Below are 21,960 nucleotides of genomic sequence, written 5' to 3' on the forward strand. Positions count from 1 at the left end.
AGTGCTGATCAAACATATATGAAATAGTGTATTTGCTTCAGAGATGATCTTGTTAGAGTATAAAAACATTTAAATGTGCCCAGATGAAAGAGAAAGATGGTAAGGGGTGTTCATGTCTGTCATAATAATAATACCTACTTTTAATTTTACCCCCTTTGTATACCCTTTGAAAAGAAATCTCAGCAGGCTGTTTTCTTTAACTGATACCCTTTGAAACACCATAATAGGTGAATAGCCATAGTTGTTCTGAAATCAGACCACCATGATTCAAGTCTCTCCTTGACAATTTCATAGCTAATTCAGTTGAGTTCTTTATGACTCACCTCTTGCAAATCCAAAGACTGAAGCTTGCTTGAGGTAGAATTATTGTTAAATGGCGCACATCTTGATGTATCATGATGGAATTAATTCAAGGGTAAAGAGAAAATAATCTAAATCTTTATTTTTTTTTAAATTTTTTTAAATTATTTTTTTTTCTTCATTTATTTATGATAGTCACACAGAGAGAGAGAAAGAGAGGCAGAGACACAGGCAGAGGGAGAAGCAGGCTCCATGCAGGGAGCCCGATGTGGGATTCGATCCCGGGTCTCCAGGATTGCGCCCTGGGCCAAAGGCAGGTGCCAAACCACTGCGCCACCCAGGGATCCCTAAATCTTTAAAAATTAGTAGAGGAAAAAAAAATCCTAGAAGGTTAAATGAGCATTTTAATCTCAACATTGGAAGCTTCAAAAAAACGGAGGGAAGTCTATCAATGAAAGTTACGGATTGTAGGCCAAGAATCTATACCTAGAGAAGGTATCATTTACAAATATTAATTAGAGGAGCACCTGGGTGTTTAGTTAAGCATCTGCCTTCTGCTCAGGGCATGATCCTGGGGTCCTGAGATCACTGGGGTCCCTGCTCAGCAGAGTCTGCTTCTCTCTTTGCCCTCCCCCAGCCGTTGTGTGCTCTCTCTCTCAAATAAATAAGTAAAATCTTTTTTAAAATCTTTATTGAAGGGCAGCCCTGGTGGCGCAGCGGTTTAGTGCGGCCTGCAGCCCGGGGTGTGATCCTGGAGACCCTGGAATCAAGTCCCACATCGGGCTCCCTGCATGGAGCCTGCTTCTCCCTCTGCCTGTGTCTCTGCCTTTCTCTCTCTCGCTCTGTGTCTCTCATGAATAAATAAAAAATAAAAAAAAATCTTAAAGAAAATAAAAAAAATAAAAAATCTTTATTGAAGAAAAACAGTATATGCAAGGATTAAAATTGTATAATCCACATAACAAGTCTACAGAAACTACTGGAAAATTTCTCTAATCAAACAAAAAAGAAAATGTGAACTTAGGGAGATGAACATGGTAATGAGTGTGTGTGTGTTGCACAAGGCTTTTTATAATCAAATCATTTTATGGAAAAAAACTAGTACTAGTCTGGTATTAAAAATATTAGATTGGGGGATCCCTGGGTGGCGCAGCGGTTTAGCGCCTGCCTTTGGCCCAGGGCGCGATCCTGGAGACCCGGGATCGAATCCCACGTCGGGCTCCCGGTGCGTGGAGCCTGCTTCTCCCTCTGCCTGTGTCTCTGACTCTCTCTCTCTCTCTCTCTCACTGTGTGCCTATCATAAAAAAAAAAAAAGTACTAGATTATCTTTAAATCATCAACGAAAAGGAAAAATTTTTCTAGAAAATATTATATGTAAATGTGTTATAAACAACATAATACTTAAAGATATATATCAAAAATATTCAGTATATAAGAATAACTCAATAAAATACAACTATATTATACCTCAATAAAAATAGGACATTTGGCGTTTAAAAAGAATCAAACTATAATGGCATTAAATATTCACTTTTATTATAAAATATACATATTATGACATATTTGAAAGCTCCTGATATATATGGTATATATGACATAATATGTAAATATGACATTTTCAAACATCTCATGTACATGATAAATACATATTATGATATTATATGAGTTACATTATATGATATATATGTCATATATACCATATATAGTATGACATGCATGACATTTTTAAATACTCATATATGTCATATGTATCATGTATGACATATTTGAAATACCTCATTCTCCAATTAAAATTGGACATAATCAAATGTTCACCATAATCTTAATTAACTATTTGGATATTAAGAAATATTCTCAGTACATTTCTCTGATTAAAAAGAGGAAAACTTGCTTCAGTGACTGGTTTCAGGCATTAATAAGAATATTATTTTTCTGTATAATGTGGTGAGTGAAAAATTTTTGTGTTTCTCTATATTTCTTACTCTACTTATAATAAACAGAAAAATAAATTAATGAATGTTAATCTACAAAAAATCCCACTATCTCCCTACATTTAGTTGGTTTGATTAAAAAAGGCAGAGCTCTAATTTCTAATGAGAACAGGAAAGAAAAAGAAGATAGATGATATGAGCAATAAAATCAGTACCTTAATCTCTCAACCAAGATTCTCATTTAATCAACCAGACCTAAAATATACATATTCAAGAATCTATTAAATGGTCTGTACAGTTTAATCTGTCAAGACTCCTTGTAAATATACCCAAAAGATATAATTTTAACTTCATTACCAATCACCTCATCAGATATCCCAGTCATCTGACTTTTATAACTTTTCTTGTCCTAGAAACACAAATGCAATGAGCAAACTGATGTTAACAAGAGGATATAATTCACCAATGAAACAATTAATTTCTAATTTGATTTTTTTATTAAGGTAAAACATTTATACTGCTTTTGTTTGTTTTGTTTATATTGCAAGTGAAGCCTTGTGATTTTCCAGAAATAAAACATGGAAGTCTAGATGAGCGATATAGATCATACTTTCCAGTAGCTGTAGGAAGAAGTTTTTACTATCACTGTGATGAGGATTTTGTGACTCCTTCAGAAAGATACTGGGAATCCATTCATTGTACACCAGAAGGATGGATACCAGAAGTACCATGTCGCAGTAAGTAAACCTTTTTATAATTGTGTATGTGTAAATATTTCAAATAGTAGAGGGGATAAAACACATTAGTGACTATAATTTAGCCTTGTATGACAAAAATAAGGCCTAGAGATGAATTTTATGAACAAAAAGACCAATACAGGTTTTCCCCTTTATGAGGAGCTCTCCATAAAAATCCCATTAGAGATAAAGATAGCTTTCCCAAAACAACCTATATCATTCACACATATTTTGATTATAAAAACTGAAGATAAATAATACTGAATATTGTTTTTCTTCTTTTTATGCCTTTGTAGTAGCTTTAGTTTTTCTTAGGTTATATGTTTTTTTTTAATACTTAGGCATTATAGTTTAAACATTGTACAAATAGTTTTTAATTTACTATTTTTACTGAATTTATGGTTTTTCAAAAATTTTTGTTCATTGTTCTTATGATTTTTAGGAAGATGTACGTTCCACTATTTGAAAAATGGACAAAAGCCACAGAGAAAAAACTATTACCAAGGTCAATCTGTAAGAGTTAACTGTAATAATGGTCACAGTCTTCAAAATGGGCACAATATAATGACCTGTACAGAGGATGGTTGGTTCCCTCCTCCCGAATGCGTTCCTCTCAGTAAGTAAATGGTCTGAGATCCCAGTATATTTATGGTTTTCTAACCCTCATCTATATTAACTATAGCAACATATTTATATCAACTTTTGTATTTCCACTAATGGATATACTTAATTTTTTTTTGCCAAGTATGTATGAGTGGAATACAAAACTTCTTAATACATGTATAGAAAATAAATGCCTACTGATTAGTATTAGTCAAGAAAACAAGGAAAGAACCATAAAGGAAAAACCTGTAATAATAGTGATGCCACCAGTGGAGGGATGAAGATGGCAGTGGAGTAGGAGGAACCTAGGCTTGCCTTGTCCCATGAATATGCCTAGTTAACTATCAAATCATTCTAAATACCCCAGAAGTTGACCTAAACACTGGCAGGATAAATTCCACAACTAAAGGTCGAGAAGAGGCCACATAGAAGAAGTAAGATGTACAGAGACTCGGTTTGGGAGAGAAACGGGTTGTGGCCACTGAGGTGCGGAGAGAGCTGTGGTTACAGAGAAAGGTAAGAGACAGATTTGACGCAGAAGGGAGTGCATAGGAAAAATGAATCACCATAGCGATTGTCTTGAAAAGTGAGAGGGGTCAAATTTCCTAAGTTCTTATAACCAGTGGGGCTTAAAGCCTGGGCTTTTAAAGGTCAATGTGCTTGGCTCTGGGATAGCTCAGTTCCAAGGGGGAAGTTTATAGCAATACTGGCCTACCTCAAGAAGGAAGAAAAATTTCAAGTAAACAACCTAAACGTACACCTAAAGGAGCTAGAAAAACAACAAGAAACAAAACCTAAAACCAGCAGAAGGAAGGAAGTAATAAAGATTAGAAGTGAAATAAATGATCTAGAAACTAGAAAAATAATAGAGCAAATCAATGAAACTAGGAGCTCATTCTTTGAAAAAAAAATTTAATAAATTTGATAAACCCCTAGTCAGATCTATAAAAAAAAAAGGACTCAAATAAATAAAATCACAAATGAGAGAGGAGAAATAATAACCAACACCACAAAAATACAAATAATCGGGCAGCCCCTGTGGCGCAGCGGTTTAGCGCCGCCTGCAGCCTGGGGTGTGATCCTGGAAACCCGGGATCGAGTCCCACGTGGGGCTCCCTGCAAGGAGCCTGCTTCTCCCTCTGCCTGTGTCTCTGCCTCTCTCTCTGTCTCTATGAATAAATAAAATCTTTAAAAAATAAAAAAAATTAAAAAAATACAAACAATCACAAGAGAATATTCTGAAAAACTGCATGCAAACAAATTGGACAACTTAGAAGAAATGGATAAGTTTCTAGAAACATAAACCTACCAGAATTGAAACAAGAAGAAAAAACTTGAACAGACCAATTACCAGCAAAAAAATTGAATCAGTAATCAAAAAACTCCCAATAAACAAAAGTCCAAGACGAGATGGCTTCATAGGTGAACCCTACCAAATATTTTTTTTAAAGATTTATTTGTTTATTTTTAGAGGAGGAGGGGCAGAAGGAGAGACAGAGAATCCAAGCAGACTCCCTGCTGAGCACAGAGCCCGACATGGGGCTCAATCTCATGACCCTGAGATCACCACCTGAACCAACCGAAATCAAGAGTCAGATGCTTAATTGATGAGCCACCCAGGCACCCCTCTACCAAATATTTAAAGAAAAGTTAATATCTATTCTTCTCAAACTATTCCAAAAAACAGAATAGGAAAGAAGACTTCCAAATTCACTTTATGAAGACAGTACCCTGTAACCAAAACTAGAAAAAGAAACCACAAAAAAAAAAGGGACTTATAGGTCAATATTTCTGAGGAACATAGACACAAAAATTCATAACAAAATATTAACAAATGGAATCCAACAATTCATTTAAAAAAATATTCACCACCATCAAGTGGATTTATTCCTGGGTTTCAATACTGGTTCAATTTTTTTTCCAGTCCATATTTTAATTTTTTTGAAAAATTCCTGACATTACAGAACTAAACTGAAATGTATTAATATTCCACTCTTACATTTCCATGACAAACAGTAAAATTTCATGAGCCAAAAAAAGGGGGGGGGGAGAAACTTATAAAACTAAATATGGATCTCAGCATTAACAGCTGAACAGAGAAAGGAATTAAAACGCTTTAATTAAAAAATCATGAGTGGATGATAAAGTGTGTAGAAACTGAAAATTTACAAACTATTTAAAACCTGGAATCGCTGACTGGTTCAATATTCACAAATCAATCAATATAATACATCACATCAGTAAAAAGAAGGATAAGAACTTCAATAGATGCCAAAAGAGGAATTTGACAAAGTACAATATCCATTCATGAAAAAAGTCCTCAACAAAGTATATTAAGAGGGAGCATACGGGCAGCCCGGGTGGTTCAGCGGTTTAGCGCCGCCTTCAGCCCAGGGCATGATCCTGGGGTCCCGGGATCGAGTCCCACATTGGGCTCCCTGCGTGGAGCCTGCTTCTCCCTCTGCCTGTGTCTCTGCCTCTCTGTGTGTGTGTGTGTCTCTCATGAATAAATAAATAAATAAATCTTTAAAGAAAAAAAAAAGAGGGAGCATACCTCCACATAATAAAAGCCATATATGAAAAACCCACAGCTAACATCATCCATAGTGGCGAAAAACTGAGTGCTCCCCCTGAGGTCAGGAATGAGACAAGGGTGTCTCACCACTTTTATTCAGTCGAGTACTGGAAGTCCTAGCCACAGCAATCAGACAACAAAAAAGAAATAAAATGAATCCAAATCACTAAGGAGGAAGGAAAATCTTCACTATTTGCAGATGACATGATGTTGTATATAGAAAACCCAAAAGACTCCATCAAAACTTGCTAAAACTGATAAATACATTCAGTAAAGTTGTAGGTTACAACATCAAAGTACAGAAATCTATTGCCTTTCTATACAGCAATAATGAAGCAGCAGAAAGAAAAATTAAGAAAACTGACCCACTTGCAGTTGCACAAAAAATAATACCTAAGAATAAATCTAACCAAAGAGGTAAAGAATCTGTACCCTGAAAACTCTAAAATACTGATGAAAGAAATTGAAGATGACACAAAGAAATGGAAATACATTCCATGTTCAGTGGATTGGAAGAACAAACATTGTTAAAATGTCTATACCACTCAAAGCAATCTACTACACATTCAGTGCAAACCCTATCAAAATACCAACAGCATTTTTCACAGAACTAGTACAAACAATCCTAAAATCTGAATGGAACCACAAAAGACCCTAAATAGCCAAAGCAAGATCGAAAAAGAATAGCAATGCTGGAGGCATCACAGTTCAGACTTCAAGTTGTATTACAAAGTTGTAGTGATCAAAACAGTATGATATTGGCACAAAAATAGACATATAGATCGACAAAACAGCATAGAAAACACCGAAATAAACCCACATTTATACGGTCAAATAATCTTTGACAAAGCAGGAAAGAAAATCCAATAGGAAAAAGATGGTCTCTTCAACAAATAGTGTTGGGAAAACTGGACAGAACATGCAAAAGAATGAAACTGGACCACTTTCTTACACCATATACAAAAATACATTCAAAATGGTTGAAAGACCTAAATGTGAGACCTGAAATCACAAAAATCCTGGACGTAACTTTTCTGACATCACCCACAGCAACTTTCTAATAGATCCCCTGCGGCAAAGGAAACAAAAGTAGAATGCCTATTGGGATTACATCAAAATAAAAGCTTCTGCACAGCAAAGGAAACAATCAACAAAACTAAAAGGCAACTTGTGGAATGAGAGAAGATATTTGCAATTCACATGTCTGGTAAGGAGTTAGTATCCAAAATATATAAAGAACTGATAAAACTCAATACCAAAAACCCAAATCATCCAATTTAAAAATGGGCAGAAGACATGAAAAGAAATTTCTACAAAGAAGACACACAGATGGCCAACAGACATGAGAAGATATTCATCATCACTTATCATCAGGGAAATGGAAACCAAAACTATCACCTCACAGCTGTCAGAATGGCTGAAATCAACAACACAGGAAGCAACAGGTGTTGGCAAGGATGTGGAGAAAGAGGAACCCTCTTGCACTGTTGGTAGGACTGCAAACTGCTGCAGCCACTCTGGAAAACAGTATTGGAGGTTCCTCAAAAAGTTAAAAATATAATTACCATATAATCCAACCACTAGGTATCTACTCAAAGAACAAACACACTAATTCAAATGGATACATGCAACTTTATAAAAGCATTATTTAGAATAACCAAGATATGGATGCAGCCTAAACGTCTACTGATTGATGAATGGATAAAGAAGAGGTGATATAGATTAGATAGATAGATAGATAGATAGATAGATAGATAGATAGATAAAACGAAATATATAATGGAATGTTACTAAACCTTAAAAAATGAAATCTTACCATCTGTAACAACATGGATGAAGCTAAAGAATATAATGCTAAGTAAATAAGTCAGAGAAAAATAAATACCATATGATTTCACTCGTGTGGAATATAAGAAACAAAACAAACGAGTAAAGGAAAAGTGAGAAAAAGAGAGAGAGAGAGAGACAAAGAAAAAAGACAAGGGACGCCTGAGTGGCTCAGCAGTTGAGCACCTGCTATTGGCTCAGGGCGTGATCCTGGAGTCCCGGGATCGGATCGAGTCCTACATTGGGCTCCCTGCATGGAGCCTGCTTCTCCATCTGCCTAAGTCTCTGCCTCTCTCTGTGTGTTTCTCATGAATAAATAAATAAAATATCTTTTTTAAAAAGACTAACTGTAAGAACAATATGATACCAGAAGGGTGAGAGGTGGTGGGGGCAGGAGAGGTGGGTGAAATAGGTGATAGGGATTAAGGACTGCCCTTGTTATGATGATCACTGGGTGATATATGCAATTGTTGAATCACTATATCATACACCTAAAACTAATATAACACTGTACATTAACCAACTGGTATTAAAATTAAAACTTAAATACATACATTCAATCTAGAAAAAAATAGAATGACATCAGCAAAATGACAGAATGCAAGTTTCTATTCTTTCCGGCAAAGAACACCAATTTTGACAATCACCTATAGACAAGAGCATCTTTGTGGGGGTCTGGGAATCTAGCAGAATTTTTAGCACACCATTACAGCAAAAAGATCCAAGAGTGGGTGCATTGAAGTGGGTGAGAGAAACAGTTTTAATATCTGAGTCACTCCTCCCCTAAAGTGACACAGTTCAGTGCCAAGAGGGACCCACTCAAGCCTGCAATTTCTCCACTGGGGGAAAGAGTCTGTGAGTTAGCATCTGGCTTCCTCAGCTGTGTGGGTCACTGACCAAAAGGCCCATTTTTTTCTCACCACATCTAGAATACTGAGGTGATCTTCATGACTGAAGGGATTGGGGAAAGCTTGGAGCACAGCAGTCAGTGCTCAGAATTCATCAAGGGACAAAGATCCTATTAAGCACTTTGCAGGCTACATCAGGGAGCATATCCACTAGCCACTGGGGATGACTTGCCTGCAGACCCCACTTACCTAATGGCACCCCTAACATTTCACACACCTGCTATCCATTGGCCAGCTCCTTGTGAATGCCTCACAGACAGTGAGTGCAGGAATTTTCAGATGGCTCATGAGCATATTTAGAAAGCCAAATTGACTCCACAGGAATGGTAGAGAGCATATACTTGAACATTCAGTACTGTGTCCAGGAAAGGAAACAGGAAGCTGTCAGGACCCTGACTGACTTTGCAGGTTTGAAAGAAGGCATATAATCTAAGAATTCCCTCTCAAGTGGTAGCAAAACATAGGGAGCAGATGCATCTATTAAAAAGGTCTTTAAAAAGCCTCAGAATCTATAACAGATATATTAATACTGACTTTTTTGAAAAGATAAACAAAATTGACAACAAAATCAGCTTTAGCTGATTAAGAGAGAGAAGATCAAATAAACCAAGTGAGAAATGAAAGTAGACACATTCAACTGATGCCACAGAAATACAAATGTTCATAAGAGACAACCATAAACAATTACATACCAACAAATTGCATAACCTAGAAGAAATGGGTAAATTCCTTTAAATACAAAACTTGCCAAAACAAAATCATTAAGAAAAGGAAAATCTGAACAAACAATAACAAGGAACAAGACCGAATCATTAAACTGTTTCTGCAAAGAAAAGTCTAGAACCAGAAGGTTTCATTGTAATTTAAAGAAGAATTAATACCAATTCTTCTCAAACCATTCCAAAAATTTGAGGACAGCGGGCACTTCTAAAACTACTTTATGAGATCAACATTATTTTAATACCAAAGCTAGACAGGAAATTACAAGGAAAAAATTATAGGCCAGTATCATTGATAAACATAGATACAGAAAAGCTCAACAAAATATTAGCAAACTGAATTCAACAGCACGCCAAAAGATTCATACACCATAATGGAGTTGGGTTTATCCATGAGACTCAAGAATGGTTCAAAACATGCAAATCAGTAATGTGATACACCACTATAACCACTATATTAAACCACTGATGAAAATAACTAGATAAATTAAAGATTTAAATATGACTTGAAACCATGGAAGTCCTAGAGGATACATAGGGAAATATTTTCTTGACATTGGTCTTAACAATGATATTTTTGGGATATGACATCAAAAGCACAGATAGTAAAAACTGAAATAAATAAAACTATATCAAATGTATCAAATGAAAGAACTTCTACTCAGCAAATCAACAAGATGAAAAGGCGACCAATGGAATGGAAGAAAATATTTGCAAATCATAGATCTGATGGAGGGATATATAAATAATACAACTCCTACAACTCAATAACAAAAAATTCCAATTCAATTAAAAAATATGCAAAGATCTGAATAGACATTTTTCTGAAGAATACTTGCAAATGCCTAATTGGTTCTTAAAATCACTAATCATCAGGCATATGCAAATCAAAACCACAATGAACTACCACCTCATACCTGTTTTATGGCTTTTATCAAAAAGACCAGACATAACAAGTGTTGGTGAGATGTGAAGTAAAGGAAACATTTGTATACTTTGGGTGGGAATGTAATTTGTTATAGGGGTATGAAAAACAGTATGGAAGTTCCCCAGAAAGTTAATAGAACTACCATATGATCCAGCAATCCCATTTTGGGGTATATATCTAAAAGAAATAAAATCAATATATTAAAGAAATATCTGCACCCTCACGTTCATTATAGTTTTATCCACAATAGCCAACATACAGAAACAATCTAAGTGTCCACTGATGGATGAATAGATAAGGAAGATGTGGTATAGGGCACCTGGGTGGTTCAGTGATTGAGCATCTGCCTTTGGCTCAGGTCATGAACCCAGGGTCCTGGGATTGAGTCCTGCATCCGGCTCCCTGCAGGGAGCCTGCTTCTCCCTCTGCCTGTGTCTCTACCTCTCTCTATGTATCTCATGAATAAATAAATAATTTTTTTAAAAAGGAAGATGTAGTGTATATATATATATGTACAACGGAATATTATTCAACCATGAGAAAAAAGAAAGTTGTGTTATTCACAATAACATGGTTGAACCTAGAGTGCATTATGTTAAACATAATAAGCCAGACATAGACAAATATTTCATGATAATCCTTTATATGAAGTCAAAAAAGAAGAGGTCAAATTCTTAGAAGCAGAGAATAGAATGGCAATTCTCTATGGCTTGCCGATAGGGGAAATGAGGAGATGCTGGTTCAAGGATGTAAGCCTTCAGTTATAAGATGAATAATTCTGAAGATCTAACATACAACATGATGGCTGTAATTTGTGATAATGTATTGTACAGATGAAATTTGCTAAGAGAGTAGATCTTAAGCATTCCAGCTACAAAAAAAAAAAAAAAAAAACAACCCACAAAGGATTTATGTGAGGTGATTAATGCGATTTGGAAAATCATTTCCAAATGTATATGTGGACCAAGTCATCTCATTATACAATTTATATACACAATTTTGTCAATTATACTTCAATAAAGCAGAAAGGAAAACCTATAATAGACATACAAAATATAATAAGTATCAAAGTAAATAACTATAAAACATAATCAAATAACAAAAGAAGTCATCAAAAGTGGAAGGGTTTGGGGATCCCTGGGTGGCGCAGCGGTTTGGCGCCTGCCTTTGGCCCAGGGCGCGATCCTGGAGACCCGGGATCGAATCCCACGTCAGGCTCCCGGTGCATGGAGCCTGCTTCTCCCTCTGCCTGTGTCTCTGCCTCTCTCTCTCTCACTGTGTGCCTATCATAAATAAATAAAAAATTTAAATAAAAAAAAAAAAGTGGAAGGGTTTGAAAAAGCAATTGCTAAAGAGAAGGCAATTAGCCAAATGTGAATAGTAATTGTTTCCCTATCAATAGTTCCTTTAAATGTAAATGGATTGAATTTACCTATTAAAAGGAATACAGTACCTGAATGAGTAAAAAAGACAACAAGAACTCACTTTAGATTTAAAGACACAATAGAGGGCAACCCAGGTGGCTCAGCAGTTTAGTGCTGCCATCAGCCTAGGGTGTGTGATCCTGGGGTCTCGGGATCGAGTCCCATGTCAGGCTCCCTGCAGGGAGCCTGCTTCTCCCACTGCCTGTGTCTCTGCTTCTCTCTGTGTGTGTCTCTCTCATGGGGAAATAAATAAAATATTTTAAAAAAATAAATAAAGACACAATAGGATAAAAGTGAAGGAATGGAAAAAGAGATTTCTTGCAATTGGCAACCAAATAGTGGTTATACATATATGCAAAAAAAAGAAAAAAGACTTTGTCTAAAACTGAATTACATAATAATAAAAGTCAGTTCAATAGGAAGATGCAGCAATTTTCAACATATGTGGATCCAACATTGGAATTCCTAAATATAGCAAATATCGACAGATGCAAAGAGGAGAATTGACAGCAATACAATATTAGGAGACTTCAATACCCCACCTTGAATAGCAAATAGAACCCTCTGACAAAATTCAGGAAAGAAACTATAGATTTGAACAATATAAACAAAATGGACCAAATAGATATATACAGAATTTTCCACCCAACAGTGGAAGAGTACATTCGTCTCAACTGCACATGAAAGACTATGCAGTATCTTTTTCAACCACAATGGAGTAAAACTAGAAATCAGTGACAGCAAAAGGAATGATATAATTCACAAATACCTGGAAAGAAGACAACTGTCAAGCAACAATTAGATCAAGGAGGAAAGTGCAGGAGAATTTTTAAAAATACCTTGAGACAAAAATAAAAATATATATATAACAAGATTTAGATATGCTGCAAAAACAGTGAGAAGAGGGAAGTTTAGTGACAAATGCCTACATTAAATACAGATCTCATATAAAGAACCTAACTTTATACCTCAAGGAACTAGAAAAAAAAACTAAGCCCAAAGTTAGAAGGGAGTAAATAATAAAGATCAGAGCAGAAATAAATCAAATAGAGAATAATGAAACACCCTATTCCATCATCTCACTAAAAATAACCTATTCAAAGTTATGTGTATATTGGGTTTTCTTTGCTTTTCTTTTTCTAATTTCTTAAAGAGGAAACAATGAATTGATATAGTCTATTCTTTTCTATTGTATCTGTATAATGTTAAAAATTTCCCTCTCAGCACTACTTTAGTATCATCTCACAAAATTTTATTTAAAATGTTTTTCTTATCATTTAATTCAAAAGACTTAATGTCTTTTTACTTATTTATTGACTTGTTTTTTTCAATTGTTTAAGTAGGCTCCATGCCCAGTATAGAGCCCAACATAGGGCTTTAACTCACAGCCTTGAAATCAAGACCTGAGCTGAGATTAAGAGTCATGACTGGGCCACCCAGGAGCCCCTTTAATGTCTTTTTTTAAAAGATTATATACTTTTAATTCCATATCCTCAGTGTTTAATATTCCAAGTATCCCATGTCCAGTCTACTAGGTGCCCCAAGTGAAGGAATAAAATGACCAATTATGAAAAAAATATATACTCCATGTTTTCTCTTTTGAATTCTTTATCCATGGGCTATTCAATAAATAAAGCTGAATTTCGTGAAGAGACCTGATGATAACTGACAGAAGTCTTCTTTGCTTGCTTCAGGTTAAGTTATACATAATTTGAGGATCATTGTTTTGTTCTTAGAAGATAAATGAATGTAACGTGTTAATCTGTGTCATATTCATTGTTGAACTCCATTATGGTTTCAGTCAATCAGTTGTGATGACAAACATTTCAAATGATCAGAGTTGCAGTAGCTATGGCAGCAGATTCTCTGAGATCATCACCTGATCTGAGATAGCCCAATTAGTTAACCAAATACTGGGGTTGCTAAAGAGATCCTAAATAACTCACTATTTAAAACAATTGCCTAGAAAGGATCCATTGCGAGTATAGATGCCATGGAATTCCAGATCCATTAGACAAACAAATTTCTAAAAAATTCCTAGAAGGGATTGTATTTTGAATTTTGCTTCTAAATTCCAAAAAAAAATTTAATAAACTATCCTGATTTAATATCTTTAGAAACTTTTAGCTTATTTTTTCTGTCACAAGAATTTGGGTGATTCAGGCTTTTCTGGGTTTTCATTTATAAATGACTCCTTAGTGTTTATACTGTTACATTACTTGAGCCTTTATAAAAATATTTATTTATATGCTGTCTTTTCCTTATATTTTCTCCTTTTCAGAAACATGTTCAACATCACAGATAAAAATTGAAAATGGATTTTTTTCTGAATATGAACTTACATATGTCTTGGCTACAGTAACCCAATATCAGTGTAAATCAGGATATTTAACACCAGATGGTAAAACGTCAGGAACAGTTAAATGTCTGGAAAAGGGATGGTCACCTCAACCCATATGCATCAGTGAGTAATTTATTATGTTCATATTCATTATTCTGATGATCATTGGGCAAAGGTTTACTTTAACTCATTTCTTTTCTGGGAGGAGGGGCTGACGTGGTTCCCATTTGAAAAGATAAATGAAAAAATGTCATTTTTTGCCTTTAAGATTAATCACTTGTAGGGTGGAATATCAGTCCATTCTTCAGTTTTTCTTCCACTTTAAAACATCTTGTGATTAAATAAATAAATAAAATAAAGCATCTTGTGATTTGGAAACTAGATAGGGAGACTTCTGTGTATTCTCCTGTAAACTAGTTTATTTTTGGCTGACATCTTTGTTCCTATTGTACCTGTTTTTAGGCGATTAAATTTTTATGTCAGAGTTTTTGTTCCCAGACATAAGTTACATTTTTAAGTGAAGATCTGGGTCCATAGTGCATAATTTTATTTTAATCTGTGAATTTCGGGATCCCTGGGTGGCTCAGAGGTTTAGTGCCTGCCTTTGGCCCAGGGCGTGATCCTGGAGACCTGGAATCAAGTCCCACATCAGGCTCCCTGCGTGGAGCCTGCTTCTCCCTCCGCCTGTGTCTCTGCCTTACTCTCTCTCTCTCTCATTAATAAATAAATAAAATATTAAAAAACATCCCCTCCCTTAGGAAATCTTCATAAACATCTAGTTACTGGAGACAGAAATGCTTCTTGATAGTACCAAATGCAGCTGTGTTGAAAGATTTCCCTGTCCCTAGGTATTTATGAAGATTTATGCTATATTCCAAAGCTACACTGTGAAATTTTTGAACTTATATTTAGCACATTCACCTTAAGTAAAGTGGATATTTGCATATCCATTTCCACTGTTTTCACTTCCTTATTTTTTCAATTTCTATGCTTACTACGGGCACTAGCTACAGAAAAAATGATAAATTTGTTCCTATATCAAAATCATTTTATGCTAAATTGTAATCAGCTATCCATTAAAATAGTCTTATTATTGAAAAGAAAATCTCTCGGGTCTTTTTTTTTAAGGTTTTGTTGATTTATTCAGAGACATAGAGAGAGAGAGAGGCAGAGACACAGGCAGAGGGAGAAGCAGGCTCCATGCAGGGAGCCCGACGTGAGACTCGATCCCCGGACTCCAGATCACGCCCTGGGCCGAAGGCAGACACTCCACTGCTGAGCCACCCAGGCGTCCCTCTCGTTTTTGCTAGTAGAATTTTGCTTTGTTTTTTAAAGCTTTAAGGTAGCTGGCTACCTAATACAGTATAACATTTGAGATGAATTATTTCAACCTTTATTAATATCATCCCAGTATAGTGCTAGCAAAAATTGAGACTTTTAACCATTTGCTTCCTCATAATGAATTATAAAAAATAGAGTTATCTTACAAAAAAAAAATAGAGTTATCTTTTATTCAGTCTTGGTAAGTTTAAAAGAATGCACAGACACTAGGAATATATTTCAGAAAGAAAATCAGCATGTGAGCTTTAGAATCTGTTATGTTGTAGACTTTTATAGAATGTTTAAAAAGTTACCTGCGTTGTTGAAAATTAGTGTTATTCAACTAATCTGGCATATTTGTAGCACTGCTAATGAGTTTGGCATCTTAATTCACAAAATGCTATTTTGTTTTGCTAGGAAAAGTATACGTCTATAACGGCCTATTTTACTACAAGCATGGGATGAACACATAAGTATAACTGATTGAGAAAAATGTTCTTAGAATGAAGTTTTCAGAGTGTTGAAGTGATAAGAAAAATGCTGGGTAGAAACATTTTTTTTTTTCATTTTTGAGTAACTTTTTCAGAAGAATGATTTATCACTGGTATTTTTAAACTTTTTTAATATGATACTTAATTTATTAGCACATACTAATTGATACAGCTTTTTTTACTGCCTTGGGATGAGACTTAATTGCATTGTCCGATAGATAATATTGGAAATAAAACCCTCAATTCTATCATGCATTAGAATCTTGTGACATGCCGGTACCAGAGAATGCCAGAATCAAAAGTAATGCCACATGGTTTGGACTCAATGACAATGTGGACTATGAATGCTATGATGGATTTGAAGGCAGACAAGGGCGCACAGGTTCCATAGTGTGTGGTGATGACGGTTGGTCTCATAAACCAGCATGTTTTGGTAAGTACTGTTTTTTAAGGGAATTATTTTTTTCAGGATTAACAAAATATGTTTAAAATATTCCATTTTGAAGAAATTTGCATTATTTAAAGTCATTTTTAAGAAGTAAGGACTAAAATCAGAGTGTCTCCTTCTGATTAAATGTAAACTGGGAGAAGAGGGTATTTTAAAGCCCAAAGACAATGATCTTTAACACAGTACATTAATATTTCCTGTGAGCCATACACATGATAGATTTGTAAATAAAGGCTATTGTGTTTGTTACTCTAAATGCAGGCTTTCATATTATTTAAAATGGGGTTCTTTTAGTATATAATGTAAGAAAACCAAAATTATAGTTTATTACAATTGCATCAACTAATTGTTCCTGAGTTTCTGCTTTTACACATCCTACCTTGAGTGTTAGTTTCTTCAGGTCCGAAAGCTCTTTCTTTCCTGACTTTGACAAGTTCTATGGACTATTACAAGAATTTCTTTCATGTTTCCTAATCCACTATTTTCTAGAACTAGGAGTAGGACTTGAATCTGTGCAAAACTTGAGTAGATTTAGAGTGTTCCAAGCCAAGGAAACAGTATGTGCAAAACTTTAACAGCAAAACAGTATTTGGGAAATATCAGGGTGAGCAGATTCCACTTAAGATGTGGGAGAATTTTATGAACTGAGGCTGAGTAGGAGGTAAAGAAAGGATTAGCCAGGTTATTTTCAAGGCATGTCAGCATTTAGATTAATTTTATGATTGATAAAAAGCCATGAAAGAGTCTTACAGAGAGAAAGAATATAATTTTATTTAGATTTTTTGAAAAGTTTTTTTTCCATATGTTGTGCTTATGGTGGCAAGAGAAGATTCAGAAGTTTATGCCAGGTGAATAAGTGTAGGGATTGGGAGAAGGTGATGGCTGATGAGATGCAAAGCAGAACACATTAGAGATCTATTTTGTTGGTAGAAAACACAAGTGATGTTTACTAAACATTGGATACAGGAGATAGTTATGATCAAGGGATTCACATGCTTGTTTTACTTTTTTTTTTTTTCATAAGCAAATAAGTAAATGGCAATGCCTTTTTGTAAGGTGGTGCTAGTAGAAGAAAGAGCACTCTGGGAGGATGTTCCTCTGGGAGGAACATCACAACTTTTGACTTGAGCACATTATGCTTGGGCTACCCATGGACAGTCAAATTGGCTATGTAAATGAATATATGGGTCAAGCTCAGAGATCTGTATTTGGAATTATCACCCAATAAATGATGATAGCCAATTGGAAATGAATGCAAAATAAAAAGAGAAGAGAGCTCAAGATTGAGCCCTGAAGCATTTCAACATTTATGAGTCAGGCAGAAGAGGAATAGGTGGCAAAGTAGATAGGAAAAAGGACGACCCAGAACACTCGGAGAAGAAAACATTTTAGAATGATTGTTCTCAGAGATGTGCAGAGAAAAAAAATGATTAAAGGATAAAAAAGTATACACAAATCCTGTGGAGTCAGTCTGGTCAGATTCTAATTCCAATTCCATCACTTACTAAGCATGCATCTTAGAGCAACAACCAAATTTATTTGAAGCTTCGTTCACTCTTCCTCATCTGCAAAATGTTTTAGTAATTACAAATGCTTTAATATTTCAAAGGATTGTTTTTCTTTTTTAGTATGATTCTAATATTGAAATCCCAGTTTTTAATTTTATGCATGAATTAGCAAGATAAGAGGGTTCCAAATAAGAAAAATGCTTTTTATAATATTTAGGAATGTCACAAATGTCACAAAGTTGACAAATTTGAAAGAATAATTTTACATACTTCTAATTTGAATCAGAATAATCAATAATTCATTAATAGATGCTAAAATTATAGGTTTAATAAAGACAGTTGTATATTATACAAATATTCAGGACACCTAGAATATACCTAGTTATATGGCCTTGAACATGCTTCTTTATTTTGTTTCATGTTTCAGTTTATGGTTCACTTTGATATCTTTACTAATATAATTAATATAATATAAATTAAGCAATTTTTATAGTTTCCCTAAAACACATCAGAAATGCCTTGTGTGCATTCTAGTTCTCCAATTATATTTGCATTAAAAAAAATATTAATTCTTACTTGAGTGAATTTTAAAATTGTAGCAGCGGTTTTTATTTAATGTGAGAATACTTTCATGATTTGAGAGTACAAAACAATATCACATTATATTTTATAAATAAATATCAGTTATAAAATCAGATCTAATGTTAACTTGTTTATATTACAAATTAAAAAGTATTCAAGATATATATATATATTGCTATTCAATACCTTAATATTTCTGAGTTCCTTATGAATTTAGAAGGTGTATAAGGCCTAATATGTAATATTTTTCAGGGAGGAGGATTTATCTGATTCCCTTCTGTATATGTAGTACCCAGCACCTCATTCTTACAAGACACACATAAAATTTGCTTTGGTAATGATTAATTACATATTCTTACTAAATTATTTGACCATTTTTTATAGAAATAGAATGCAAGATTCCTAAAATAGATGCACAATTACTTCCTATTCCCAAAAAGGACAAATATAAAGTTGGAGATGTGTTAAAATTCTCCTGCAGACCAAGATTTATAAGAGTTGGACCAGAATCAATTCAGTGTTACCACTTTGGATGGTCCCCTGTTTTTCCAATATGTAAAGGTGAATATCTGCCTTATAATTTTTAAAACAAGAATTAGGATTTGCATATCAACCTTTTTTTCTTTCACTCTTAATTTTCTGTTGTCTTTGAGACACAAGCAGAGGGAGAAACAGGCTCCATGCAGGCTCCATGCCTGGGTCTCTGCCTCTCTCTCTCTCTCTCTCTCTCTCTCTCTCTCTTTCTCTCTCTCTCTGCCTCTCATGAATAAATAAATAAAATCTTTAAAAAAATAAGATGGCTATGATAAATTATATTGTAAATTTCATAAATTAATTTTTAAAGCTGTCTATTTTACTGGATTTGTAAGTCGTAAAATAGATAACCACTATTTACACAATATTTCTCCTGTAGAGCAAACAAAACACTGTGCTGCACCTCCTCATCTTCTCAATGGAGAAGTTAAGGAAACACAGAAGGAAACCTATGAACACAATGATTTGGTGGAATATGTTTGCAATACTAGATTTCTGATGAAGGGTTTTAATAAAATTCAATGTATTGATGGAGAGTGGACAGACTTGCCTATGTGTATTGGTAATGTATAAAAATATTAATATTTAAACATAAACCAACACTCTTTGTATTCATATAAACACCTAAATTACAATTTATAAATAAATACATATTGGTGAAATTTTCACAGAGGTGGAGAGTACTTGTGGAGATATACCTGAACTTGATTACGGCTCTGTTGTTGAGTCTTCTAACTCTCCCTATCACCATGGAGATTCAGTAGAGTTCAGTTGCAAAGAAGAATATACAATGGTTGGACCCAAGTCTATTACCTGTATTAGTGGAATGTGGACCGAACCTCCTCAGTGCATTGGTGAGAAGACACTTAATGAAATTTAATATTTTTATAGTAAAAGCTATAATCGCAAATATCTTTTTAAAATTTATGTTTATTTTTGAAAGTGTCAGGTCTTAAATTACGATGAAGGCAGACATTGTTTATAATTTCTTATGTGTCTACAAGTTATCGATGAAATTTTGTCAGTCTTCCTATCCCTGATATTAACATTGTTTATGAGTGTAAAACTAAATTTTACTTACCATTATTCATGTGATTTAAATCTCAGTACTAATTTCCAAGAAAATAGAACTCTCTTTGCATAAATACCATTTTTGTTTTTATGTGTGGCACTCTTGTGTTCAGGCCCTGGAAAACAAAGTTAAGAAAATATCCACTTACTACATTCCTATAGGAATCTTGCCCCCCTCAAAGTTTCTAACAATTTCCCAATCTGTTTCAAATGCAAAAGTGAATGTGCTGAAGGGTAGGTGGGTTGCAGTCTTCTCAGTCAGGTGTATAATTCCGTCGAAGGAGGCAGTCAGGGTCAGGCTGAGAAACAAATCTGATGGATGGACTTCACTCTGGTTGATGATGTGAAGCATCCCGACCTCTGGATGACCAAATTTTTTATGACTAACTGGAAGAATATTGGGTGCCCTTTTCATTCTTCCTAGAGTTTTCCTAGTTTCTACGTTCAAAAAGAACCCTGGATGTGCAGTCTTACTTATTCATCAGATTTCTAGGCATCAGTTGTTCCAAGGAGAAGGTAGGGCTTGGGCACATGCTCCATAAGAGCAGAGATTGATACCTGTTTTGCTCATGATGTGTTCCCAATACCCGAGACATATAGCAGACATTAAATAGGAGTTTGTTGAATGAATCATAAATTTCATTGCTTATTAATCCTTACATTTTTGCTAAACACATTCCCATTAGAACATTGTCAGTCCTTCAAGACTAATCTTCATTTTTGTCATCTTCTATCTCTCCAAATGATCTCACCTTATTTCATATGGGGGGACACCCAATGTTATAACAGGTAATAAGAACTCTCAGCTTTTCATTCTTCTAAAACATTTGCATCGGGACGCCTGGGTGGCTCAGTGGTTGAGCATCTGCCTTTGGCTCAGGGTGTGATCCCAGAGTCCTGGATTGAGTCCCACATCAGGCTTTCTGCATGGAGCCTGCTTCTCCTCCCTCTTCCTATGTCTCTTCCTCTCTCTGTGTGTCTCTCATGAATAAATACAATCTTTAAAAAGAATTGCTTCAATTATTACTCTTTTCTGATCTTCGAATTTACCTTCCAAAGGTTAATCTCCTACCTATATTCAGCTTAACATAATCCCCTTCTAGCTATCATAGACCTTACCCAATTTTGTCCTCTCAATGTTTATTTTGTACCTACAGCTAGTCCAGTTTTTCACTCTTCTCAAAATGCTTATTTTCTCCTAATAAACAAAGAAATTTTTTCAGAAACCAATCAATCATAAAACAATGACAACAACTACTACCACTTTTTTTGACTATAGATCATCCTCCAATTACCATCACCTGAACACTTTTTCTTTTGCTTCCCTCAACACTGGACAAGCCCTAAAACCAGGACTAATTCTCAGCCTTTAGCATGTTTTGAATTAGCCTCCTTTGTTTTCTTTTTTATTGTATTATAAAATCATTACTTCTTTGGCTAGTCATTAACTATATCAACTCATATTTTATGAAATCCAAAAAGTGCTCCAATCTGCATTGAATTTTTGAAATATGTAGATATATAAAAATATGTTATATTTAACTCAGAGCCAGCAAAAATTTACTAATATAGCATTATAATATTATTGAATGATAGGTTGATCTGGTGTATAAAGTAGCTCTTCAAAGATTATAAGGATATACACAGGAAACAGGTTGTGACTTTAAGTACCCAATTTCTTATTTGTCCCTATTTTTTAGTGATTATGCAAAA

The 21,960-nt window shown here is 34.7% G+C and overlaps 1 protein-coding gene across 1 annotated transcript in view; it reads left to right on the top strand.

Moving 5' to 3' along the window:
- The window catches only part of CFH (complement factor H), a 77,428-nt gene that overhangs the window by 39,554 nt on the left and 15,914 nt on the right, over positions 1 to 21,960 (top strand). The window contains exons 8-14 of the mRNA XM_072815015.1: positions 2,780 to 2,968; positions 3,411 to 3,584; positions 14,234 to 14,416; positions 16,364 to 16,537; positions 19,027 to 19,203; positions 19,556 to 19,738; positions 19,848 to 20,030. Of these exons, the coding sequence (XP_072671116.1) occupies positions 2,780 to 2,968; positions 3,411 to 3,584; positions 14,234 to 14,416; positions 16,364 to 16,537; positions 19,027 to 19,203; positions 19,556 to 19,738; positions 19,848 to 20,030 (1,263 nt within the window). The remainder of the gene's footprint in view (positions 1 to 2,779; positions 2,969 to 3,410; positions 3,585 to 14,233; positions 14,417 to 16,363; positions 16,538 to 19,026; positions 19,204 to 19,555; positions 19,739 to 19,847; positions 20,031 to 21,960) is intronic.

The sequence above is a fragment of the Canis lupus genome, chromosome 38 (genome assembly GCF_048164855.1).
Source record: "Canis lupus baileyi chromosome 38, mCanLup2.hap1, whole genome shotgun sequence".
Classification (NCBI taxonomy): domain Eukaryota; kingdom Metazoa; phylum Chordata; class Mammalia; order Carnivora; family Canidae; genus Canis; species Canis lupus.